The 27,867-nt window shown below is 46.7% G+C and overlaps 1 protein-coding gene across 2 annotated transcripts in view; it reads right to left on the bottom strand.

The window, feature by feature from the left end:
• Positions 1–27,867, bottom strand: part of TFAP2E (transcription factor AP-2 epsilon) — an 89,273-nt gene that overhangs the window by 30,910 nt on the left and 30,496 nt on the right. The window contains exon 4 of one of the 2 annotated variants that reach the window (XM_056846254.1): positions 20,802–20,915. The exons of the other annotated variant lie outside the window; for it this stretch is intronic. Coding sequence (XP_056702232.1) covers positions 20,802–20,915 — 114 coding nt within the window. The remainder of the gene's footprint in view (positions 1–20,801; positions 20,916–27,867) is intronic. 2 annotated transcript variants of the gene reach the window in all.

Here is a 27,867-nt window from a genome sequence, read left to right as displayed (position 1 = left end):
TCCAGGGGAACTGATCTCTATTGACTGGAGATCAGCTGTATTAACAGGAGATCTCCAGCTAGTACCTGGAGGTTGGCAACCCTAGGCAGGGAGCTCCATAAGTTAATTATGTGTTGTGTGAAGCGGCAAGTATAAGTAACACCTGTCTCCAACTCTCTCCTCCATAGTAAGTACGGTTGCCAACCTCCTGGTACTAGCTGGAGATCTCCCTCTATTACAAAGGATCTCCAGCCGATAGAGATCAGTTCACCTGGAGAAAACGGCCACTTTGGCAATTGGACTCTATGGCATTGAAGTCCCTCCCCTTCCCAAACCTTGCCCTCCTCGGGCTCCACCCCAAAGACCTCCCGCCGGTGGCGAAGAGGGACCTGTCAACCCTAATAGTGAGCCCTCTCTGTCAAATTATGGTTTGAACTTCCCACCATCCAGGGAAAGAGGAAAGGAAGGAAGCAGGGCCCTGACCATTTCAAAGGTGCTGTTTAAAAAGGCTGGGGGCCTTCCTCCCCACACACAGGGCACCCCCCTCCTCCTCCTCCTCCTCCAGTATCTCCTTTCCATTCAAAGGTGTCTTAGAGTTCACCTCGTCCCATCTCGCTAGTCATCCGGCAAGGAGGTATTTATGGCTGTGCCCGCAGAGGAGGTCAGAGCCCTCAGCTATTATTTCCAAACGGTCCTCTGTCATTAGCTTTTTTTTTTTTCCTCCCCAGAGGGGATGGTTCAGGTATTCACTTATCTCGGGTGTACGACTTGAGCAATACCTTTGTGCCAAAGAGATCCCTCAGACTTGCCACACGGGACCCCTTTTTGAAATGCAAAGGAGGGCTTGGAATCTTCCAGAAAGGTTAAGACTCTCCTAGATTCCCCGTGTCGCCCAGGGGAATGACTAATGGAGGGGAAAATGTAATATTTACTGGCACCATCTAGATTGTAAACTATAAAACCCCTCGATAGAAATCACCTCTGTGTGGGGATTAACAAACAGATTACTTGTGTTCCTTGTAAGTGGAAATAGCAGCAAGAAGGTGGGGTGGTAGATCAGGCAGAAAGAATGGAGAGCTTAATCCTTTCTCCCACAGTGCTTTCCCCATAGGGTTGCCAACCTCCAGATAGTAGCTGGAGATCTCCTGCTATTACAACTGATCTCCAGCCAATAGAGATGAGTTTGCCTGAAGAAAATAGCTGATTTGGCAATTGGACTCTATGGCATTGAAGTCCCTCCCCAAACCCCACCCTCCTCAGGCTCTGCCCTCAAAACGTCCCACCGGTGGTGAAGCGGGACCTGGAAACCATACTTCCCAACCTCACCCCCCTTAAGGGAAACTTACAGGCACCATACAGATATTTGTAGGTGTCCCCCACACACACACACACAAGAGATGCCAACAAGTGGGGCCTGGTATTCTCGGTTTGGGGAGGGGAGGCCCGTCAGCAGGGTGTAATGCTAAAGAGTCCACCATCCAATGTGGCCATCTTCTCCAGGTGAACTGATCTCTGTTGCCTGGAGATCAGTTGTAATATCGGGAGATCTCCAACCACCAGCTGATGGCTGGCAACCCTAACCCTGGTCCAGATCCTCCCCCACCCCCGGCAAATACAAATTTGACCCTAAATTACATCTGGGTTCAAAAACGCAAGGATGCCGAGGTTGGTACCCAAATAGAAACCCCCAGATTATTTTCAAAATTGGATTCCTCAGTGTAAATGTATGCTGACATTAGGGTTGCCGGCTCTGGGTTGGGAAATACCTGGAAATTTTGGGGTGGAGCCTGAGGAGGGCAGAGTTTGGGGAGGGGAGGGACTTCAATACTATAGAGTCCAATTGCCAAAGCGGCCATTTTCTCCAGGTGAACAGATCTCTATCGGCTGGAGATCAGTTGTAATAGCAGGAGATCTCCAGCTAGTACCTGGAGGTTGGCAACCCTAGCTGACATATTTGACGCCAGATGGAGTTTTTATGTACCTCAGGAGGGCTTGTACACTGAAAGGACCCCCCCACGCTAAGGCCAGAGAGCTTGTGTGGCTTGGGAGGTGGAGTGTTGGATTAGGAGCAGGGAGGCCATGGGTTCAAATCCCCATTCAGCCTTGAAGCTCACTGGATAGCCTTTGGGGCTGGTTAACAGCCCAAGTGACGAGACTGGTGCCCAGTCAGCCAGGATGCCATAGAGGAGGAGGCAACAGGCATTGGTTGTGAACACATGAAAACATGAAGCTGCCTTCTACTGAATCCGACCATCAGCCCATCATGTTCAGCATTGTCTACTCAGACTGGCAGCAGCTCTCCAGGGTCTCCGGCAGAGAGTGGTTTTTCACATCACCTACTGCCTGATCCTTTTAACTGGAGATGCCAGGGACTGAACCTGTGGCCTTCTGCATGCCAAGCAGAGGCTCTACCAATGAGCCACAGCCCCTATCATAGCCTCCCAGCTCCCACAGTTCCAAGGGGCTGCAGACATTCTGCAGGCTTTTGGAAGCAGGGTAGCATGAGCATGCAAGGAGTACATGAGCATGCAGGGTAGCATGAGCATGCACTCCCCCCACCCATTTGTGCTGCTCCCCCCACCCCCCAGCCATTCGGATATGCCTAGAGCCATGAGCACGCATGCCCCACCTCTGCCACTGGGAAAACACACCTCACCCGTGCGCCAATCACATTGTCCCAGCATAACCTATTTTACAGGATTGTTGTGAGGATAAAACGGGGAAAGGAGAATCAGGTATGCCACCCTAGTCACTTCGGAAGAAGGAAGGGCAGGGAAAAAAACGCACTCAGCCGATAGATCAGGAACATAGACACAGATATGGGAGTTACAACCGCTAGCGGTGCCAACTCTGAGATGGGGAATTCCTGAAGATTTGAGAGTGGGCCCCGCAAAGGGCAGGGATTGGGAAAGGGCAGGACTTCAGTGGGGTATAATACCATAGAGTCCACCCTCCAGAACAGCCATTTTCTCCAGGGGACCTGATCTCTGTTATCTAGAGATCAGTTGTAATAATGGTGAGATACCTCCAGACCCCACTAGGGTTGGCAGCTCCGGGTTGGGAAATACCTGGACATTTTGGGGTGGAGCCTGAGGATGGGGAGGTTAGAGAGGGGAGGGACTTCAATGCCATAGAGACCAATTGTCAAAGTGGCCATTTTTCTCCAGGCGAACTGATCTCTATCAGCTGGAGCTCAGTTGTAATAGCAGATCTCCAGCCACCACCTGGAGGTTGGCAACCCTAGGCCCCCCACACTTTTGGAACAGTTGTGGCGTGTCCTTTACCTGGAGGCCTGCATAGGATGGCAGGGACCCAGCCACACCACACTGTCACCGGCTATGGCCAGGACATGCCCAGCTCCACTGTTTTGTTTTAAGCTGTAATTCACAGGTGAATCAGTTCCTCTGATGCTGGTCTCCCCCCTGGCCCAGGTTTGTGTTTTCCTGCAATCCTATGTTCAGAAGTAATTCCCACTTTGTTCAATGGGGTTACTCCCATGGAAGCGTGCAGAGGATGACGGCTTTAGGTGTTCAGTGCTGTTCCGTTGTATTTCAGATGCATTTTGCTGTCTTTTTTAAATCGGTGAATACTTGTGCGCTGAATCAACTCTTGTTTAGTACCTGAGGCCTCTTTGGAAGGGATATGCAGAGTATAGATGCTCAAATATATTTGAAAATTAGGGGGGAAATCAGCTGATTTCTCTCCCTAGACCCATGTAGGTTACACACACACACACACCACAAGAACTGGGTTCTCTTGTCCTTCTTTGAAGCCAACAGTCACAACTGGGTTATCAGATGGAAGAGATTTGTGCAAAAGAGCTGGGAAAATTTCCCCTTCAGGAGGCTGGACAAACAGGTTTGCTTTCATGCTCAGGTGCTAACTGATCATCCTATTTGGGGCCCTGAGAAGGAATTCTCCCCGAGGTCAGAATGGCTATTTATTTATTTACTTATTTCTCTCTCACCTTCCTCCAAGGACTTGTATTCAAGAAGGAAACAGACCCATGATGCTACCGTTTTTGGTGTGGGTTTTTTTTTCTTTTCTGCACAGAACATTGTAAGATTTGCAAGTTAATCTGTCTGATTTTTACTACATAAAACGCCACTCCAGTTCTTTTTTCTTTTCATCCGTAATAATTTTGCAGCTCCCTGTTGATTAATGTACAGTATAAGCCTTAAAGCTTTAACTGATGCCTTGGGACTCATGAAGAGTAAAAACCACCACACAGACTCCCCTCCTCTCTTAGGTCAAATCGAATGAAAAAGGACTTAAATATTGCTTTTCCCCTCCAGCTTTTCAGTTATTATTTATTAATTTTCCAATAGGTTACACCTTGTTTGGTGAAGAAAAACAAATAGAAATAAATCCAGATATGTACCCAAGAGATGATTGATAAACTCTCCAGCACATGAAACCGGGTACAAAGGAAAACACTGAAATCTTCTACCCAATCCTAACCCCAGTGATCCCACCTCTCCAAATTCTCCTACAATCATTAAAATAGAACCTTTCTGCATCATCTTTTGATCAAAAGAAGGGTTGCCAGCTCTGGGTTGAGAAATACCTGGAGGTTTTTGGGACAGAGCCTGAAAAGGGCAGGGTTTGGGGAGGGGAGGGACTTCAATGCCACAGAGTGGCCATTTGCCAAATTGGCCATTTTCTCCAGGGGAACTGATCTGTATTGGCTGGAGATCAGTTGTAGTAACAGGAGATCTCCAGCCACCACCTGGAGGTTGGCAACCCTAATCACAAACCTGAGAGTGGAATGAAATACCATACACTGATTTGAATCACAGGGGCATCATTCCACTCTGGGAGCCGTCATTCCAATCTCAGAACCCTTTTGCCATTCCCAGGGACATCATTCCAATCTGGGGGGATCATCATTCCAGTCCCAGAACCCGGATGCTATTCCTAGGGGCGTCATTCCACTCTGGGGGTCGTCATTCCAGTCCCAGAACATATCTGCATATGGCCTCTCGCATCAGGGCCATCATCTTGATTTAACCTTTTTTATCTTATGAAGCTATAAAGAAGACGCATGCATGTTCTCCCTTTTTGCGTGACAAGACATAAAAACCTTCTCCGGCCTCCAAGAATTTTATCCAATCAGCTCAAAAATTACAGGGTGATTGATGAGCTCTTCAGCTTTAATTGCAGCAAAAAATGTAAATTGTTTTAATACATTTCAAATGCTTTAGTTGAAACTTATCCAACTACTTGTCTTTTTGTTGCTGCAGATTCACTTTGCCTCCCCAGGTGTCCTTGTGGCTTGCCCACCCAACCTACCCTCACCACCACAAAATGGCTAGCTATGGGATCTACTTTCTCCCCTTGAGAATCCTGTTGATTTATTCAGCACTGGGGGTGAGGGACTCCATTAATATCTTGGCAGGGCGTGTGGAGGGGCAGTGGTTTTGTGTGTGTTTTTGAAGAGTATAATCAATTTTCTAAATAAATAAAAAAGAATAAAATAAGAAAGAAAGAAAGAAAGAAAGAAAGAAAGAAAGAAAGAAAGAAAGAAAGAAAGAAAGAAAGAAAGAAAGAAAGAAAGAAAGAAAGGAAGGAAGGAAGGAAGGAAGGAAGGAAGGAAGGAAGGAAGGAAGGAAGGAAGGAAGGAAGGCCTGGATTTGCTCAGCTTTGGATGTACATAAAACTGAAAGGCGTGGAACAAAGTCTTTTGGGGAAGGCGATGCATCCGGCCTAAGCCCCCAGCCTCGTTGCTGTCAGTTTGTTCAAACGTATTTTGACTTTCCAGTGCCGGGAGACCCTTCAGCGAAGATTTATCCTTGGCAAATAATTGTCATAATAATGCTTCTTTTCCTGGTGCAGAATTAGCTGCCAATCCACAGGACGCCAGATACAATGGTATTACAGCTGCTAACCACACAATGCAAATACGCCTTTCCCATCTGCCATTTTGAAATTTCTCAGTTGAAATGGCTGCAGGCTAAAGGTACTAGTTTCCACCCCACCTATGTCACAGTACAAAGTTGCAAAACTATCTAGGTTGCAGTGCTTAACCTTACTCTTCCAGGGATGTGCTGCAGTTGTTTTTTGATGAGATTACTTTGGACTAAGCAGTCTGGTAGAACGGTAGTTCTAGCTGTTGCTTAAACCATGGGCCAGAGTCCCTTTCCACAAGACCCAATCTGTGAACTCCAGGGTTGCCAGCACTGCCTTGACAAATGCAGGGAGATTTTGAAGGCGGTGCCTGGGGAAGGTGGAGTTTGGGGAAGATGTGACTGAATGTCTGGGTGACACTCTAGGAATCCCCCTAATATCTATAGTAAAAACCACAGAGACATGAGGAAATTCCTAGAGGGTCACTATGGAGAGTCACTCTGGATATTTTTATTCCCGCTCCTCAATTTCTTAAAGGCAAAAAATTGGGGCTTAGGGCAGAGGTCTGCTCGCCACAGTTGGGCAAATGGCGAGCTTCGTAAACACCATCACAATCACACATTACTTGCATATTCTATTCCTACTGTGGTTGGGACTGTGGCAGTGAACAGAAGAACTTACCCCCGCCCCCAAGCATTTCTGTTCAAGATGCAAATTGGGGTAGGGGGGCTAAGGTTCTGATCACTACCATCCTGAAAGGAGCAGGAACAACACATGTAAGGAACAGAAGAGAATGAGCAAGTAACGTATGACCATGACGCTGAGTTCATAGATGGGGTGAAGGCTCCCCCGCCCAGCCTCTCAAACCTGTGAGCTCTGACTTAGAAATCAGCCCTCAGATCTGATGCTGCAGTTGGTGTGAGGTTAGTGGAGAATGGGCACATCAATGCTGCCCATGGTGCACATTCGCCAAACATGGTTGATTATGTGCAAAAAAGAAAGAAAAAGAAGAACTGTAGAAACAGACGATTTTGCGTATCACCCGGTCAATGTGTATGATCTCCCAAGTGTTGTTGGAGGATGCCTCATATTGACTGATGCATGATGAAGTGGAGAATATGCGTATTGACCAGGCAACATATGAAATGCCCTTGATTATGCAGATGAGTCATGCACAATACTCATAACACCATTTGGAGTGGTGTAGTAAGAGGCAAAACGTCCTGAGCAGGCTTTTTTGCTCATACCCTCCACTATGGCTGCTTCCATATACAGGTTTTGCTCCGGTTTTGAATCTAAATTGGGGGGGGGGGGTTCCCGGAACACCTGTAAGATGTCATCCCCTAATTGTCCACTTTGTGTTTTGCCCCTCCTTTGCTCAGATCTTCCCCCAACCTGGTTTGGTACACTTTTGGAAAGGTTGCAGTCAAAGAGCCTTTGCCTACTTTGTGAATAGGGAGGGGCACATTTTTTGCCCTTCCCGTCCACATGGGAAACACTCACTGTACAGCTGGAAGCAAATGCCCAGTTAATGTACACAGCGGCCGGAGCTTCTCCACATTCTCCAATCACCTCTTTTATGCACACTTCACAATTATATACCCCCCTGCCTCCAAGGAGTTCAGGGCGGCATACCTGGCTTGGGGTGATCCCATTTTCCTGTACAGCAGTGAACTTGACAGCCAGCATTGCATAGTGGTTGCAGTGTCAGACTTGAATGTGAGAGACCTGGGTTCAAATCCCCACTCTACCCTGGAAGCTCACTGGGTGACCTGGGGCCAGTCATTCTCTCTCTCTCTCAGCCTAACCTACCCCACAAGGTGGTTGTTGTGAGGATAAAATGGAGGAAAGGAGAATGATGTAAGCTGCTTTGGGCCCCCGCTGGGAAGACAAGAAGTGTGTAAATATTGAAATCAGTAAATAAAATCCACAATGTCTGATGAATACGGACAAGCAATAGTATTTGTATGAATTCTCCACTTCCCAATAAACCCCCATTAATAGGGTTACCAACCTCCAGATACTAGCTGGAGATCTCCTGCTATGACAACTTATCTCCAGCCAATAGAGACCTGTTCACCTGGAGAAAATGGCCACTTTGACAGTTGGACTCTATGGCATTGAAGTCCCTTCCCTCATCAAACCCCGTCCTCCTCAGGCTCCGCCCCAAAAACCTCCCGCCAGTGGCAAAGAGGGACCTGGCAACCCTGCACATTAACCACAACATATAATCTGAATCAGTTCTGCACAGCCTTCCCTGAAAAGACTTGGGCGTTAGAGACGATCCAGTAATCTTTGCCGCTTTCTTGTTCATGCAGAAACAGATTGGGCATCTGGGTGCATGCCCTGACTCATTTCCTTTGGATGTAATTATTAAACCCTGGTTTTAATCTAAACGAAAGATGCTTATCCTCATCGAGGCTGATCAAAAATTTGTTGACTATGATTTGGTGCTGGAAGGATTAAGGTTAAACACATTTCAGATGAATGTAAAATATTATAATGAGTTACTTGAAATGCCTGAGCTCTTAAGTTATTGTATTACCTTAAATTGTTTGGTCATCATTTATTATAAATGGATATTAATTTAAAATATTGTTATAATATCATCAAATGGGTGGAACACCTTCCATACAAAAGAAGGTTAATACCTTTGGGGTGTTTTAGCTTAGAACAAAGAATGGGGGGATATAGATTTACTAAGTTATGGATGGTGTAAAGAGATGGGTGAAATGAGTTGAGTGAGGTTGATGGACAATCAGGTCAGAACAAAAGGAAATACCTCTTTACTGAATGAATCATTAAATTATGGAATTCTCTGCCAATGGGGGCAGTGACAGCTAAGGGCACTGATGTTTTTTACAGAGGATTAAGATTCATGGAGGAGCCCCGTGGCGCAGAGTACTGCAGTCAAAAGCTCTGTACTGCAGTCAAAAGCTCTGCTCACGACCTGAGTTCGATCCCAACAGAAGTTGGTTTCAGGTAGCCGGCTCATGGTTGACTCAGCCTTCCATCCTTCCAAGGTCGGTGAAATGAGTACCCAGCTTGCTGGGGGTAAAGGGAAGATGACTGGGGAAGTCCCTGGCAAACCACCCTGTAAAACAAAGTCTGCCTTGGAAACGTCGGGATGTGACGTCACCCCATGGGTCAGGAATGACCCGGTGCTTGCACAGGGGACCTTTACCTTTAAGATTCATGGAGGAGACAAGGTCCATCGATGGCTACTAACCATGGTGACTAAAAGGAACCTCCACGTCCGGAGGCAATCAACCTTCCTATATTAGTGCTAGAGGACAGCATCACGGAAAGGCCTTGGCCTTTGTGCCCTGTTTGTTGGCCTTCCAGGGCAGGGGCTGCTGTGTAAAACAGGTTGCTGGACTCAATGGACCACTGGTCTGATCCAGCAAGTATCCTCTTGTGTTCTTATGAAAACTATTTTTCTCTCTCATAATAGAATTTGGGTAGGGTTGCCAACCTCCATGTAGTGGCTGGAGATCTCCTGCTATAACAACTGATCTCCAGTCGATAGAGATCAGCTCACCTGGAGAAAATGGCCACTTTGGCAAGTGGACTCTATGGCATTGAAGTCCCTCCCCTCCCCAAACCCCGCCCTCCTCAGGCTCCACGCTCAAAATCTCCAGGTATTTCCCAACCCGGAGCTGGCAACCCTAAATTTGGGGCCAACCAGGAGAGCGAATTGGCAGTAGAAAGTGCTTCTTGGTACAATGGGTGCCTAATTTAGGCTGTCCTGCCATTGGTTTAGATAGCTTTTAAAAAAACAGATTAGACAAACTGGTGGAGAATGGCTCATCAACAATTAGTTGACATTAGTAGAAAAGGGCAAGAGTCCAGTAGCACCTTAAAGACTAACAAACATATTTTCTGGCAGGGTATGAGCTCATACCCTACCAGAAAATATTTTTGTTAGTCTTTAAGGTGCTACTGGACTCTTGCCCTTTTCTACTACTGCAGGCAGACTAACACGGCTACCCACTGTGAATTAGTTGACACGATAGTTAAATGGATCCTTCATGTCCAGAGGCAAGAGCTAACATATTTTTATCCTGTGTTTCTCTAAGAAGCTGAGGGTGATGTACATGGCTCTGATCCTCCCATTTCATCCTCATGAAAACCCAATGAGGTAATTAGGCTGTGTGTGTGGTGACCCCTTTTGGGGTTTTCATGGCAAGAGACACACAGAGGTGATTTGCCAGTGCCTTCCTCTGCACAGCAACCCTGGACTTCCTTGGGGGTCCCCCATCCAAATACTAACCAGGGCTGACCCTGCTTAGCTTCTGAGATCTGACAAGATCAGGCTAGCCTGGGCCATCCAGGTCAGGGCAATTAGGCTGAGAGACAGTGAAATATTGGGGGTAAATTACACCCACTCAAGTATATTTTTATCCTGCCCATAGAGCTCAGGGTGGCATACATGGTTCTCCTTTCTTCCTTTTATCCTCTTCGCAACAACTATGTGAGTAGGGTTGTCAAGTCCCTCTTTACCACGGGTGGGAGGTTTTTGAGGCAAAGCATGAGTAGGGCGGTGTCTGGGGAGGGGAAGGACTTCAATGCCATAGAGTCCAATTGCCAAAGCGGCCATTTTCTCCAGCTGAACTGATCTCTACCGGCTGGATATCAGTTGTAATAGCAGGAGATCTCCAGCTAGTACCTGGAGGATGGCAACCCTGTATGTGAGGTAGGTTAGGCTGAGAGATTTTGACCAGCCCAAGGTCAAATTCAAATTTATTAATACGGTCAACTGACCAATCACATGCCAACACATAAAAATTTCCAGACTCAATAGTTTTGCACCACAGAATCACAGACTGCCCGTACAAATAAAGGCGTACGGTCAATAAAAACAACCCCTGGTTAAAATTATCACCTTAAAATTGATAAAATTGTAAAATGTTCCAACAATCGTTCTCTAATAAAGTTCTGCATATTTTAATAGCAACAGTGCAGAACCTGGCAGTTTGGAGCGTAAGCTGAGTGTCTTCTCCTAATAGGAGCTTCTTTGCCAAAAGCTCAACTGGCCCAAGGTCACCTAGCGAGGCTCAAGGCAGTGCGGGAATTGGAACCCAGGCCTTCCCGGTCTCTCTGGCTCGCGTTCCAGCAACCGTGCGGGCCAGGTGGGCTGGGATCGAGACCTGGGAACCAGCCCCAGCGGTGGCGCAGGGCCTCCCTGTCTGGCTGTGGGCGAGCCAGGCTCTCCTCTCCCTAGATCTGCGTCTGTCACGCAGAAGCCATGGGAGTTGTTGGGAGACTTGGCACAAAGCGACTCGCAAAATTAAAAATGGTAAGGAGCGAGATAAACAGCAGGAGGGTTGGCAGGTACAGACTGTGACACCGAAGCAAACCAAAAAGTCAAAGGCTGCCCTTCTAGCAGCTACCGGTAGCTGAAGGGAGTTTCCCAAGACAAGAGTCTGTTTCTGGACGAACCTCATTCCTGAGAGCATTGCTGGGGGCCAGGAAGAGGTCACCTTTCGTGTAGCTACCATGACAGTGCAGATAGCTGGCATCACCTCCTTGAGCTTAAGGTTGCCGGGCCAAAGGTTTAAAAAGAAGCAACAACAGGAAGAGGCCATGTTTTAGCACATTTCAGTGCACAACGCGCTCTAGCGAGAGCCACTATCCACTAGATCTCTGACAAGATTCAGAGATGCTGGACAGCTAGGGTTGCCAGGTCCCTCTTCGCAACCGGCGGGAGGTTTTTTTTGGGTGGAGCCTGAGGAGGGCGGGATTTGGGGAGGGGAGAGACTGCAATGCCATAGAGACCAATTGCCAAAGCGGCCATTTTCTCCAGGTGAACTGATCTCTGTTGGCTGGCAATCAGTTGTAATAGCAGGAGATCCCCAGCAAGTACCTGGAATTTAAACCAAAATTCACACAGAAAACAAATATTCCAAGCAATTTCAATATAATTCCAATATTACCATCATAATGCAAAAGTCATATCAAAGCACAGGTCATAAATTACAAAGTCACATGTATTGTTCACAAGTAGGTGCATACAAACAGGTAAGTGTATAGTCCCGGTTATAAAGTATAACCAGGACTAGCCCTGACCTGGATGGCCCAGACTAGCCTGATCTCAACAGATCTCAGAAGCTAAGCAGGGTCAGCCCTGGTTAGTATTTGGATGGGGGACCACCAAGGAAGTCCAGGGTTGCTGTGCAGAGGAAGGCACTGGCAACCCACCTCTATTAATCTCTTGCCATGAAAACCCCAAAAAGGGGTCGCCATAAGTCGGCTGCGACTTGACGGCATTTTACACACACACACACATAACCAGGACTATACACTTACCTGTTTGTATGCACCTACTTGTGAACAATACATGTGACTTTTTAATTTATAACCTGTGCTTTGATATGACTTTTGCATTATGATAGTAATATTGGAATTATATTGAAATTGCTTGGAATACTTGTTTTCTGTGTGAATTTTGGTTTAACTATTATATACACAGAAGTGTCTATTTTTGTACTAGTACCTGGAGGTTGGCAGCCCTAGTTGTAATAGCAGGAGATCTCCAGCTATTACCTGGTGGTTGGCAACCCTACGGATAGCCCTACTGCAAGCAGAAGAGGTTTTAGTTCACGCAGCTCATGTCGCTGCCAAACATGGAAGTCTTTGCATGTGCTATTCCACTTTGTTCACAAGCCCTGACATCAGGCAGGGCCAGCAAGGGGGAATCTCACACACCCCTCCACCCCCATGCATTTGGTGCACATTTGTTAAACGCTGTTCAGAGTAAGCAGGTTTGTATCCCACACTTTCCATTAAGGTGTACGTAGGGGAATTTTACCCTCACAACAATCCAGCACGGTAGGTAAAGCTGAAAAAGCACAACTATAAACACAATTTCATGTGCCTGAGCAGACACTCGACCCTAAGTCTCCCTGATTCAGTTATCCTAGATGGGCAAGTGGAAGCCCAGGGCCAAATCCAGCCTCCATAGACTTTCCACCCAGTTCACAGCACAGGCCTTTGCAGCCGTATACCATTATGCATTTCAGCTAGGGTTGCCAACCTCCAGGTAGTAGCTGGATATCTCCCGCTATTACAACTGATCTCCAGCTGATAGAGATCAGTTTACCTGCAGAAAATGGCCATCTTGGCAATAGGACTCTATGGCATTGAAGTCCCTCCCCTCCCCAAACCCCGCCCTCCTCAGGCTCCGCCCCAAAAATCTCCTGGTATTTCCCAACCCAGAGCTGGCAAACCTAACTTCAGCTAGTTTCTCCCAAGATGAGAAGTCACACTAGCAAAAGCCTTCTGCCTGTGTCTAGCTTGTTATTTAGTGCATTTATACCCCACTTTCCTTCTCACTAGTGGCTTACAACATTCTCCTCACAACAACCCTGTGAGATAGCGAAGCTGAGAGTGTGTGACTGGCTGAAGCCCTCCAGCGAGCTTCCATGGAAAACAGAGCCCTTCGGCACTTGTTGAATTCAAAACAGTACCTTCTCTCAAAAGAGAAAATTTTCTCCCTCTCTCATCATGCTAAAACCTGGGGTCATATCACTACACAAAACTGGCTGGTAACTGGCTGAGGACACTCCAGGGAAAGAATTTATTCATCCCAATACCCAATTAATTTGTGAAATCTGCAGCAAAAAAAAAATCTAGTAATGATCACTGGTTTAGATGGCCGTAGACCAGACTAGACCGACTCATGGATTAGCCATGAAACCCCAAAGGAGCCTCAGATTCAGAGGCAGTCTACCTCAGAATTCTAGAGGGATGCCCCAGCCAGTTTAGACATGACACCAGGTGTGTGGGGCTGTGCATGTATAGGGTTTTTTGTTAATGCATGCCCAACATGTCACACTGAAACTAGGCTTCTCTTTGTGGCCTTGGGCAAAGGTTATCTGAAAAACAGCAACAATGGTCAGTACTTACAAGACTGTTTTGAGGGCAATAAAGATTATAATGCACTTTGCTAAACAAAAACACAGGAGTATTGGCAAATGTGTGTAGAGATATTAGGACAGAAACCAGAGGAAGGTCTGGATTAGGTCCTCTGTGTCTCCTTTCCCCATTCCTGCCTTCTGATATTTTTGTTCCAACCTGTGGAAGAGACTTTCCCCCTTCTTCAAATAGTTTCCTTGAGGCCTGTCTAATTTTTATCTCATCTTTCCTCCATGGAGCTCTGGGCAACGGGCTAGGTTCTCTCCCCTCCCACATGTTTTCCTCACCACAACCCTGTGAGGTAGGCTAGGCCGAGAGAAAACAGTGTCCCAGTAACATTCAAGGTTAAAAGGGAATTCAAGTCAGGTTTCCCTCCATAGTCCAGCACTCTCTAACCACTGTGCCACGCTTTGTCTTGAACCCAAGCCAAGTGATTCTTTAACTATAGAGGGCGGATGGGGGAGAGATAGAAAAGAAAGTTCAAGAACAGGCTGGAATAGTCCTTTTTGCATGAGCGCACACACATATATACACTCTTGTGGCCACAGGCCTGTTGCTTAGGGTTGCCAACCTCCAGGTCCCAGCTGGAGATCTCCTGCTATTACAACTGATTTCCAGCCAATAGAGATCAGTTCACCTGGAGAAAATGGCCGCTTTGGCCATTGGACTCTATGGCATTGAAGTCCCTCCCCTCCCCAAACCCCGCACTCTTTGGCTCCGCCCCAAAAACCTCCCACCAGTGGTGAAGAGGGACCTGAGAACCCTACTGTTGCTGCAGTGAGATGGTAACAAAATGGGACTTCATTGACCAGCCACAGAATTTGGTCCAAAGTCACACAAACACACAGACAAGAGTTGACAAAATACAGGGAAGGGAAGGAGGAGGAGGAGGAGGAGGAGGAGGAGAAGGATGTGGTGGTGTGGGTGGAAAAATTCAGATTTTCCTGGTCCCACCCACACAGCAGTCATTTCCTCTGCAATAGCCATTTCCTCTCCCTCAGTGGTTTTATAACATTATATCGATAGACCATAAGAACATAGGAAAAGCCATGCTGGATCAGACCAAGACCCATCGAGTCCAGCAGTGTGTTCACACAGTGGCCAACCAGGCCAACCATTGTACCAAAATAGGTGCCAGGTTCTTTGTGTTCCCAGCTTTCAATTTTTAAGAAGAAAAAGAGTTGGTTATTATATACCGACTTTATCTACCACCCAAGGGAGAATCACACCGGCTTCCCTTCCCCTCAAACCGGCTCACCTTCCCTTCCCTTCCCTTCCCTTCCCCACAACAGACACCCTGTGAGGCAGGTGAGGCTGAGAGAGCTCTAAGAAAGCTGTGACTAGCCCAAGGTCACCCAGCTGGCTTCGTATGTAGGAGTGGGGAAACCAACCCGGTTCACCAGATTAGCCCCCACTGCTCATGTGGAGGAGTCGGGAATCAAACCCAGTTCTCCAGATCAGACCACCGCTCCAGACCAGTGTTCTTAGCCACTACACCATGCTGGCTCTCCTCACTGAGGTGTAGTGGGGGAGCTTGCCCCTCAACAAAAGCTGTGCTAATTCCTTGAAAGCACAACCCCATCAGAGGGCACCATCTTGCAAAAGACACCGGAGTAGGGTTGCCAGGTCCCTCTTTACCACTGGCAGGAGGTTTCTGGGGCGAAGCCTGAGGAGGTCTGGGAAGGGGAGGGACATCAATGCTATAGGGTCCAATTGCCAAAGCGGCCATTTTCTCCAGGTGAACAGATCTCTATCGGCTGGAAATCAGTTGTAATAGCAGGAGAGCTCCAGCTGGTACCTGGAGGTTGGCAACCCTACACCGCAGTGACCTGTTTTTTATTCTTATGGTTATAATTTTGCAAAGGTGAGCTACCCAGAAGAACCTGTGCCAAAATGTCTGATTTAATTTTAAAAAATCATACCTGCAGCTAAAAGAGATTCATTCACACACTCACACAACCCGCACACCTCTAATTAAACAAGTCATAACGAAGTATGTGGAACTTGGCGATAACGGATGCCTCCAAGGTGTGGCAAGAGCCGAGGGCGAGCCCACTGTCACGGCACCCAAAGACGTTTATCTTGTGTTCACACACACACACACCTGCACCCACCATAATTAGCTATTTTACATATTTTACCTATTGGGCTTAGCCTAAGGGAGAAACCCCACTTTAAAGTTTCTTTTGTTTTGCTTATCAGGTAATTTAATACTGAGCTCAAGAAGCATGCATGACAGGGGAGGGAGAGTTAGTTAAAAAGGTAAAGGTCCCCTGTGCAAGAGTTAGCTGCAAAATGCTCAATTTGAAATGAAGGCAGGGCAACTCAGGATGAAATCTTTAGCATCTCTTCACAATCAATTCAACTAAATGCAGAAGATAGGGTTGCCAGGCCCAGCCTGGGAACCCACCGGAGACTGGGGAGAGGGAGCATGGGGGTGGCTATTGGCCAATAGCATGATATCCCTTCCAGGAAATCTTCGAAGTGACAGCACACCTCTCTAGGAATTGGCCAAAACTCTATGGTAAAAAACTAGATCCCTAGATAGGCAGAAGAATTTTTGTAATGGCTGTTGGGTTTCACAGGCTCATAAATGAGTACTCTCCCTATAGATAGGGTTGCCAGGTCCCCCCTTGCCATCAGCAGGAGCTTCGGTGGGGGGCAGTGATTTGGGAGTGTGCAGCGTGTGCATGCAATAATGTCCCTTCCAGGGTAAACCCGGAAGCAACGGGGATGCGCTAGCAAATCCCTCAAAAGCTCAATGGCAACCATAGAGTTTTTGGAGAAATGTGCTAGAGCATCCCTGTCAACCTAGAAGTGGCAGGGACACTCTAGCATATTCCTCCTAAATTTCCATAGAGGTTTTTTTTGAGGGACATGCTAGAGCATCCTCATTGCTTCTGGGTTTACCTCGGAAGGGACATTATTGCGCCATGCCACGCCATGCACGTGTGTGGGGACTGTCACCCTCCTTTACCTGGCCTGTTTCTCCCGCTGGCCAGCTGAGGGGCGGCGGGCAGCCCTGTTAATTGGCAGGCAATTGAGTAGATGATACTTTAAATGCAAGTTGGGTTGGAGGTAGGGTGGTCAACCGCCAGGTGGTAGCTGATCTGCTATTACAACTGATGTCCAGCCAATAGAGATCAGCTCACCTGGAGAAAATGGCTGCTTTGGCCATTGGACTCTATGGCAATGAAGTCCCTCCCCTGTCTAAACCCTGCTCTCCTCAGGCTCCGCCCCAAAATCTCTCGCCGGTGGCGAAGGGGGACCTGGCAACCCTAGTTGCAGGAAACCCCAACCCAAGTTTAGGGTTGCCTGGTCCCCCCGGCCACCAGCAAAGGACAATGATTCAGCACTTACTTTCAAAATAGTGCGGGGTGGAAAATCTTCCAGGAGACATGTAGAACCGGCAGTAAAACAAAGAGCCCATCCTGCACAGCCCTTTTCTGTTAGTGAAAGCACTCAGGGAGGGAATGATGAAGCCCCTCCTGTGGCCATGCAATTTGCCCACCCCTCAATTTTGAAGTTGAGTGCTGGGTCACACACACATTAAATACAAATTGGGTTGGGGTTTCCCCCCACTCAACTCACGTTTACCGTATCGTCTAATCAGACCCAAAAAGATTGTGCCTCTTGGCCATTTCTGAAGCACCTTCTGCTCCACTGAAGCAAAGGAAAGCTGGGACTGTCAGTTTGCTATGGAGAAGAAGCAAGTGGGTGCCAGGAAACACACTGGCCAATACCACAGGTACCATGTTGTAGGGTTGCCAACCTCCAGGTAGTGGCTGGAGATCTCCTGCTATAACAACTGATCTCTAGCCGGTAGAGATCAGTTTACCTGGAGAAAATGGCTGCTTTAGCAATTGGACTCTATGACATTGAAGTACCTCCCCTCCCCAAACCCCACCCTCCTCAGGCTCCGCCCCAAAAACCTCCCAAAGAGGCAACCCTACATGTTGGGGATCACCGCCTTAAATGAACGGACTGGGTTCCACATGCTCATGCCTGTAGTCCTCCCCCAACCCATATGGCTACGTCCCCAGGCCCAGCGGTACCCGCTTTTTTATTGTTATTTCAAGCATCGCCAACCTTAAAGTAGCTTGACAACACACCTGCTTTGTGCAGGCCCGGGCAGGCAGCTAAAACAGAAGGTTATCTAGGCCCCAGATAACCTACCATACATGGCTGTGGGGCAGAGTTCAGCTTACAGGGTGGTGCAGGCCCAAGCGCTCACTTTGATATGCAAGGCACCTCAAAGCAAGGAAGCAGAAAGCCAGAAACTTGAGTTGGGAAAGATTTCATCTCACTCATTTTTTCCCCACCACAATAATTCAAACTACACATTATCCTAATTTTCATTGCCTTCCCAGCAATAGGTTTGAATTTGGCAAGTAATGCTTGACCCTGCTGGCATGAAAATGGATCTTCAATAGGGTTGCCAGGTCCCACTTCGCTACCAGCAGGAGGTTTTTGGGACAGAGCCTGAGGAGGGCAGGGTTTGGGGAGGGGAGGGACTTCAAGGCCATAGAGTTCCATTGCCAACGCGGCCATTTTCTCCAGGTGAACAGATCTCTATCAGCTGGAGATCAGTTGTAATAGCAGGAGATCTCCAGCTAGTACCTGGAGGTTGGCAGCCCTAATCTACAAGCCAATATTTATGTGGCAAGTCGGTTTGGGTTTCAAGGGCTCCTAGAAATTCACTGGAAAACTGTGAAATTCTGGGCTTTAAAAGTTGCCAAGTGACAGATCGAAGTGAAAATTCATTTCTGTACTAGCTTGCAAATAGGCACTGCCATAGAAAATGTTCCATAATCAAGTAACAGGACTGAGAAAAAGGGTTTTGTTGCTATTAAACGGGCAGCAGTGAACTACTGAGTGGGGTCTAGGAGCCCCATGGCACAGAGTGTTAAGCTGCAGTACTGCAGTCAAAAGTTCTGCTCACGACCTGAGTTCGATCCCAATGGAAGTTGGTTTTAGGTAGCCGGCTCAAGGTTGACTCAGCCTTCCATCCTTCCGAGGACGGTAAAATGAGTACCCAGCTTGCTGGGGGTAAAGGGAAAATGACTGGGGAAGGCACTGGCAAACCACCCCACAAACAAAGTCTGCCTTGGAAACGTTGGGATGTGACATCACCCCATGGGTCAGGAATGACCCGGTGCTTGCACAGGGGACCTTTACCTTTAGTGAACTACAACAGACCTTCGTATGCAGCCCAAGACTGGAATCACCTTTTCTTTTCCAGGGTTTCTGAGCAAGCCGTTCACACACACCCCTTTCTCCCCAGCCTACCACCGGCTGCCTCGCAGTCCAATTACTCCTTTGCTAAACAGATTGTGTTAAATACTCACTGCCTCAATGTAAGTATCAATTTGTGCAATGGGAATATGGATCCACTCCAACAAGATCTATAATTACAGCGTTCTGCTAAAGAGACGAGGAATAATGTACCCTGGGGGACTTTCATCCAGGCAGATCTTCTTGTTTACAAGCTTGCGCAGAGGTCATTGGCAGATATTCCCTTCCACCTTTTCTTTGCTTTTACCTAAATTGAATGCCTCTCCCACCTTTCCAATACTTCCATTACTGGGGCTGCCACAGAGTCGCAACCCAACAGTCTAGAGTCTGTGATTCCAAATAAAAAATAAATAAATCACAAAATTGTTTCTAAATGACAGCAATCTCTCTCTTTTTTTTCACATACTTTTGAAGCCCTGCTTGAACGCTCCCCTGAGATTATCTTTCAGCCTCATCTCCCCAGCAGCCATCCCTGACAGGTATTTATCCCCTCTTTGGAAAAAAAACCCTTCAATTAGACTTTCTTGATAAAGGACAAATAGCAGCAATTTTATCAGACAGTTGCCAGCACTGGGAAAAGATAGATGTGGCGATATAGGAAAGATTTGGGCTGTTTGTCATGAGCAACTTGAAATTGGTTTGTATGTTTCCCACATTTTAGTTAGACTGTTGAGTCTTCACTGGCTTAGAACAGTGATTTTCAAAATGACTACTCTGCAGAACATTTTTCCACATTTATACAGTCAGCTGAAGCGCCCTTGTGCATGTTGCAGAGGATTCTGGGGCATGTCCTTAGAGGGCCCAGCTGCCACCTTGCTAGGGTTGCCAACCTTCAGGTACTAGCTGGAAATCTCCTGCTATTTCAACTGATCTCTAGCCGATAGAGATCACCTGGAGAAAATGGCCGCTTTGGCAATTGGACTCTATGGCACTGAAGTCCCTCCCCTCCCCAAACCCTGCCCTCCTCAGGCTCTGTCCCAAAAACCTCCTGCTGGTAGCGAAGTGGGACCTGGCAACCCTATTGAAGATCCATTTTCATGCCAGCAGGGTCAAGCATTGCTTGCAAAATTCAAACCTTTTGCTGGGAATGCAATGAAAACTAGGATAATATGTAGTTTGAATTATTGTGGTGGAGAAAGAAATGAGTGAGATGAAATCTTTCCCAACTCAAGTTTCTGGCTTTCTGCTTCCTTGCTTTGAGGTGCCTTGCATATCCTCAGACTCTGCCTCAAAAACCTCCCACCAGTGGCAAAGAGGGACCTGGAAACCCTACACATTGCACAAACTCTGAGCACCCAATGCTATGATATGCAACACAAGGCAAGACCAGCAACGGCAGACAAGCAAGCAAGCTTTCAGCCAGTTTATATATCAATCCCCTCTTTGCTGAAGAACTTTCATTGAAGATGAAGAGTTTCAAGGAAGGTCTCGAAAGATGATATGAAGGTGGGTATTTCCATAAGACTGATTAAATACTAGGCTAACCTGATCTCATCAGATTTTGGAAGCCAAGCAGGGCTGTCCTGGTTAGTACTTGGATGGGAGACCACCATGGAAGTCCATGGTTCCTACACAGAGGCAAACCAACACTACTCATCTCTTACCATGAAACCCTATGGGATTGCCACAAGTCAGCTGCGACTTGACAGCACTTTACACACACACAATTAAATGCCAAGATTCCTACACATGCCGTAAAACCAATCAAAGGCTGAGATTCCTACACATTCCAGAATTAGGGCTCAACAGGCATACTAACTAACCTGAGACAGAACCGATGTTGCCTAGCGGATGGCTTTGTACAAGGGACCAGAATTCAGATCTCATCTTAGCTGTTGGTGGCTTTAAGATACTATCTCTGAACATCAGTTTTCCATCTGCAAAATGGGAACAAGAAGAAGAAGAAACTACCTCATGGGTCTGTTGTGATTTTTAGAAAAAAGAATCAAGAAGAATAAGCATTGGCTGCTGCCTGGCATTTTATGCATTGCTCTGTAAATCAAAGAACCATTTCAAAGAATCTCAAGAACAGGTAAAAATCTGAACTGGAGAGGTTTAACTGAGAGAGTCATACATCAGTTTTGGCTTTAATTGGGACAATTTTCATCAGGGAAGACAGATTGGCAAAGTGTACAGGTATGGTTTGGGGTCCCCACTGGGTCACAGTCATTGGTGACTTGCGGTTTCTCCACATTTCCCGCCCACATGGTGCTTGATTCAGATGAGGCAGTGTGCATGGAACAGGGTCATCAGCCTCCCACCCCACGCCATTCTCTCAACTCAGAACAGTAGTGGAGAGCTTTTTGGGCTATCAGGGAAAGCTTTATGTAGCCCAGAGAACACACAGCATGTTAAGAATTGCAATGATATGCTAATTTATTTGCCCACGAATTTATTTGCTCACGAATTTGTTCACGAATTGATTCCTCAGTTCAAAGGCGAACAGTTAATCAACCGAAAATTCGCTATTCGGTCATGAACCTTTGCAGGTATGTTTATGCAAATTTGTCAAACCAAGTGGGTGAGGGGGATCATCTGTAGTGGCTTATCTCTCCAGATTTCTATCCAGGAAACAACTGCTTCTGAGATTCCTGGATTTTACTTGCCAGATTCATTATTTAGAAGTAAAAAGCAAATAAGGTACTAAAAATTAGTTCATTTGAATTTTAGTATGCTCCCTTCCCACACTTCTGAGTGCCCTGTCAAGGAAAAATGTACTAAGAAATTCCATCTCATACAACCCTTTTCAGTTCACGTCTCTTTGACTTCTAATCTGGAAGGGATTTTTCTAACATAGTTTTTTTATTGTCTCACTACCAGCAGAAAAAGTAATGTGTCAGGGAAGCTTGTACATGGCATATCAGAGGGGTAACAAAAGGGGCCTCCAAGCCTACAGTGGTTGTTAACAGAACCTTCTGTTGTATCATGTTAAAAATTAATTGTGTTTTCAAGACGTTGTCCCATACTTTTAGATACTATATCTTTTAATCCTACTTTGTAATTGATACAAATATTTTAATGGTCTTGCCGTATTAATAGATCTGATTCTGAAGACGTCCAAAAATTCCTATAAGGTTGAGGCTTAATGAGAGCATAAAGCCGGGCAGAATGGCATGAGTGTAATACCTCATTGGCCTTGTGCCTGCTTTCTAACATGGCACGGCACATGGATACAACCATCGAACATAGCTGGCAGGAGAGGAAAGAATTTGACACGTGTCTGTCTGTGGCTTGATAGCATTTATTGGACTGCAACGAGCACTGTTCTTTTCCTGAGCTGTCTCACTACAGAGTGGCAAGCAGCAAGAGCAGTCTACATGAGTCCAAAGCATCTTAGTCTTTCTGGGTCTGAAGTATCTCAGAGTGCATCTTTCTCCCCTAAGAACAGAACCTCAGCCATGTCGGGGCATTTTCTGTTTCCATCCACACGTTGTTGACTATTGCACAAGGGTTGCACATAGCAGTTGTTTGCCATTGGATCAGCTGGTCCATGCAGCAAACACCAGTGGCAAATTATTGCTATAGCATAAAGAGTGAAATAGTCGTCAATGTGTGGAGGCGCTAGATATCCCTGGAATACCAAAGTCAGTCTGTTGAGAAATGAGCCCAATACTGGTACAAAATTAATGTTCATCTTACTATTGCTCTTCTTTGTTTTGACGGACTTGTATTTGTTTGTTTTTTAAATAAAAACTAAAATAAAAAACAATAGTTTTCTATTATTTTTAACTTTATTTTTCAAAATGCAGTATCAGATGGTTATTCTTTTCTGGTTGTAAAACCTCCCTAGAAATCATGATGGGAGAAGAAGAAGAAGAGTTGGTTTTTATATGCCGACTTTCTCTACCACTCAAGGGAGACTCAAACCGATTTACAATCCCCTCCCCTTCCCCTCAACAGACACCCTGTGAGGTAGGTGGGCTGAGAGATTGTGACGAGCCCAAGGTCACCCAGCTGGCTTCATGTGTAGGAGTGGGAGAAACCAACCCGGTTCACCAGATTAGTGTCTGCTGCTCATGCGGAGGAGTGGGGAATCCACTCCTCCAGATCAGACTCCACCGCTCCAAACCACCGCTCTTAACCACTGCACCACACTGGGAGGGCAGGTTAGAAATATTTGGGGACTGAAAACTTGGAATTTTCAAGAGCAGAGGTTCGGAGACCCAAAACCATGCTCAACTCTGTCAAAAAAATCATACTCCGCAGGGGGATGGGCACCCAAGGTAACTGTATATAGACTTGTGGGAGAAATCCCACAAGGCCCCAGAGCACTTGAAGCAGCAAAACCGCACAGCACCTTTGTAATAAAAATGTCATTAAAATTATGGTGACTTGTGAATGGTACCCCATTATCTGCTGCTGAAGGAAGGCCGCTTCATCTTGTCTAGTCAAGTTTGCTTTTGGCACCTTAAACTGAGCCAGTGGTACATTTTGTTTCAGTCACTCCTAAGGATCGATGGAGTCGTGGAAACAGTAGCCCGCGACCCAAGATACCTCAGTCATTAACAAAGATTTTACTTTACTTGTATTTACGCGCAGTCTGGGAGGGAGAGGGGAACAGCATTGTGCAAGTACCTGGAAGTGATGTCACCATAGGGACTGAGGGAAATTCCTAGAGCATTGCACAATGTGGTGGGGACATCACTTCCAGGTTCTTGGGTGAAAGTAGGGTTGCCAGGTCCCTCTTCGCCACCGGTGGGAAGTTTTTGGGGGAGGAGCCTGAGGAGGATGGGGTTTGGGGGGAGGGGAGGGGCTTCAATGCCATAGAGTCCAATTGCCAAAGCGGCCATTTTTCTCCAGGTGAACTGATCTCTATCGGCTGGAGATCAGTTGTAATAGCAGGAGATCACCAGCTAGTACCTGGAGATAGGTATGCAGGCAGCCCTACATAGAGTCCACTTTCCAGAGTAGCCATTTTCTCAAGGTGAACTGATCTCTGTCACCTGGAAATCAATTGTAGCAGCAGGCGATCTCCATAGGGTTGCTAACCTTCAGGTACTAGCTGGAGATCTTCTGCTGTTAAAACTGATCTCTAGAGATCAGTTCCCCTGGGGGAAATGGCCGCTTTGGCAATTGGACTCGATGGCATTGAAGTCCCTCCCCTCCCCAAACCCCGCCCTCCTCAGGCTCCATCCCAAAAACCTCCTGCCGGGGGGCGAAGAGGGACCTAGCTACCCTAAGCCACCACCTGGAGGCTGGCAACCCTAGTTAGCAACCCTAGCTGCAAAGCTGTTGTAAAACAGCCATAAAGACAACAATGGTCGGTTATGCATGGTCGGTTTAGACTCCTTCATTCCCTGTTTCAGCCAGGATCAAGTTTTTGAAAATGCACGTTACCTCAAAATATTGTCGAAGGCTTTCATGATTAGAGTTCATTGGTTCTTGTAGGTTATCCGGGCTGTGTGACCGTGGTCTTGGTATTTTCTTTCCTGATGTTTTGCCAGCAGCTGTGCCCGGCATCTTCAGAGGAGCAACACTGAAGGACAGTGTCTCTCAGTGTCAAGTGTGTAGGAAGAGTAATATATAGTCAGAAAGGGGTTGGGTTTGAGCTGAATCATTGTCCTGCAAAAAGTAACAAAGGTAATGTGCTAATCATTGTCACTTCCTATACACTTGACACTGAGAGACACTGTCCTTCAGTGATCCTCCTTTGAAGATGCCTGCCACAGCTGCTGGCGAAACGTCAGGAAAGAAAATACCAAGACCACGGTCACACAGCCCGGATAACCTACAAGAGCATGTTACCTCGTTCCTTTTTGGCTCAACCCCGTTTCAACCTTAAACGAACTTGGCTTTTCCCATTCCTCTTCTCGCCCGAGTCAAATGGTCTTTCCTAGCTCATACCAGATTCAGAGCGCAAGCATACACTTAACTCAAGTTGAGCTTCCTCCCCCCTCCTTTCCAAACCCCTCTTCTGTTCTGTTTGCTGATGCCCATACAGGGGAAGCAGCAAAGATTGGCTTCTCTCACAGCCAATCAAGAAGAAGTGTGTAAAGAAGCAGGGATTCAATTGCTTCCTGGGAGCTCTTTCTGGGAGAAAGGCTTTTTTAAAACAAGGCTTGGATTTCACGCCCCCCCTTCTTTCAAATGGCTCCATTTTTTGTTCTTAAAATGCTTTTTTATGCGGCAGTTGGGTCTGGGGGGAAGGAAATGTTCTCTCTCGAGGTGAGCCAATCACAGACCAGCGATTAAAGGGGCGGGTCTTGATTTGAACTTGGGAGACTGCTGTCCTGTATTCGTGCCCCCGATTTGCACACAGTTTATTCCCTGATCATTCAAGTCAATGCATACAGTTTTCCCCAGCCCAGGTGGCTTTGATCCTGGCTGAAACGGGGAATAGAGAAGGGTAAAGTGAGCATGCATAATATTGTCGAAGGCTTTCACGGTCAGAGTTCATTGGTTCTTGTAGATTATCCGGGCTGTGTGACCGTGGTCTTGGTATTTTCTTTCCTAGAAGAAAATACCAAGACCACGGTCACACAGCCCGGATAACCTACAAGAACCAATGAGCATGCATAATCGGCCAATAACAGTTTTTCCTCCCCAGTTTAGGATTCTATTGCTGACCCACCATGCCAGCATTCAACAACCTCCAGAGGCTCTTACTATACCCACAATCATCACTGATCTGCCGATGACTTCTTTCCTCTATGAACGGCTCCCGTTTCCTCAGGGAAGCCTTCAGCTGCTGCTTTTCCAAACTGCAACTCGAGTAGTGGGTGGAGACAGACAGAGAAGAAAATGATGCAACCCGACACCAAAATAAATATGGCTGCGAGGGAATTAATTCTGCTCGTTGCCAATTAAAGGCCGGCTCCATTTTTTTTTAATTTACCGGAGCCCTGGAAGTAAAACGCAAGAAACAGCTCAGCTGTTCTGAAGGCCGGCAGAGGGCCTCCCTGTTTGGTGGTAAGCCTGCCGGCAAATGTTTTTTTCTTTGCACAAGTGCTTGCACTAGAGGTGCCGGCTCCAGGAAATCCCTGAAGATCTAGGGGGTGGAGCCGCTGAGCCAGGGAAGAACAGGGTTTGGGGCAGGGAGGGACCCCAGCAGGGTATAATGCGATAAAGTCCACTCTCCAAAGCAGCCATTTTTTCTCCAGAAGAACTCTGTACTTAGGGTTGGCTGGTTCCTCTTCGCCACTGGAGGGAGATTTTTGGGGTGGAGCCTGAGGAGGGTGGGTTTTTGGGAGGGGAGGGACTTCAATGCCACAGAGTCCAATTGCCAAAGCAGCTATTTTCTCCAGATCAACTGATCTCTGTCGGGGGGAGATCAGTTTTAATAGCAGGAGATCTCCAGCTATTACCTGGAGATTGGCAACCCTATCTGCACTCTAGAGATCAGTTGTAATTCTTGGGATGTACAAGAAGGGTTGCCAGGTCCCTCTTCGCCCCCAGCGGGAGGTTTTGGGGGCGGAGCCTGAGGAAGTCGGGGTTTGGGGAGGGACTTCAATGCCACAGAGCCCAATTGTCGAAGTGGCCATTTTCTCCAGGTGAACTGATCTTTATCGGCTGGAGATCAGTTGTAATAGCAGGAGATCTCCAGCTAGTACCTGGAGGTTGGCAACCCCAGCTGACATATTTGATGCCAGATGGAGTTTTTATATCCTTCAGGCAAGTGGCTCTAGGCAAGCTTCCATCAGACTCAGTGTCTTAACAATGGGCGGATGCCTCTGGAAATGAAAAAAGAAGGCCGTGAAGGTGAAAAGACCATTCCTTCTTCCATGTCCTCCACTTCTGGCGCCCAGAGGTAGACTGTCTCCTGCCATGGAGGTTCCATTTAGCTACCAAGAACAATCAGTAAACTTTTCCAGCTCCAGATCTGTCTAATCCTTTAAAATCACTACCAGTGATCTCGCAGAAGAACGATGTGAGCATTTCTCAAAAATTCCACCTTGAAATTGCTTATCTTAAATCTCAAAAAGGCAAGAAATTAGGCTGAAAAGAGTGTCTCGAGGCGCTATAATGGCAGACAAATCAAATTGGCAGGGTTGTGCTTCTTAAAGAATGTTCCAACAAAACTAAAACCTCAAAGACGTGTGATAACAGATCATAACTCCCATCCAGAAAGGAGTGGTGGTGGTGTTTTTTTTACAGATTCATAAATTTTGCCAAGAATCTGAGCTGCGGGGGGGAGGCGGACCCAACATTGTTAATTACATCCAAATTTTCCAGGCTTGTACTTCTTTTTTTTCTTTTGCCGAAGCTCATTTCTTACATATTATCTTTTGCTCTCTTGGCACCCGCACAAAAAAGCAAATGGTTACATATAATGAATGCACAAAACACACACTGTGTACCCAGCTGGTAACCCATTCCTTATTCAGTGGTATTTAATGAAAAGCCTGTTATGTTCTAATTAAAAAGAAAATCATTACAGTTGTTAGCGCTCGGCTCGTTTGTTGAAGTTGTTGGTTTTGTGTTTTTTTAACGTAATGACATTTTTATCTGCAAGAAAAAACCCATTTCCTCACAAGAGAAGATTGCAACATCGCCGGCTTCTTTGAGCAACGAGAAAAGGTTGTGTAAAATGATCGTAAGAGCCATATAGTTGTACCTGTGCTTCTGATCATTGTGCAGCCTTTAATATAATTATATAGGGCAGTCCTAAAAAGACTTACATCCTTCTGACTAGAAGGGTGTAACTCTGCTTAGGATGGCACTGATAGTGAACCAGAGAAGGTGTGTTTCTTTTCTCTCTTTTTAAACTTTTCCCCTTCAGGTATATAACAGTATAATCTAAAATAGAATTATAACCCATCTAGACCCATTGACTTCAGTGAACTAAGAAGAGCATAACTCTGTTTAGGACGGCACTGTACATATCTAGAA

The sequence above is a fragment of the Euleptes europaea genome, chromosome 3, assembly GCF_029931775.1.
Source record: "Euleptes europaea isolate rEulEur1 chromosome 3, rEulEur1.hap1, whole genome shotgun sequence".
Taxonomy (NCBI): Eukaryota; Metazoa; Chordata; class Lepidosauria; order Squamata; family Sphaerodactylidae; genus Euleptes; species Euleptes europaea.
Note: the sequence above shows the minus strand (reverse complement) of the source record. Positions and strands in the feature narration are given on the sequence as shown.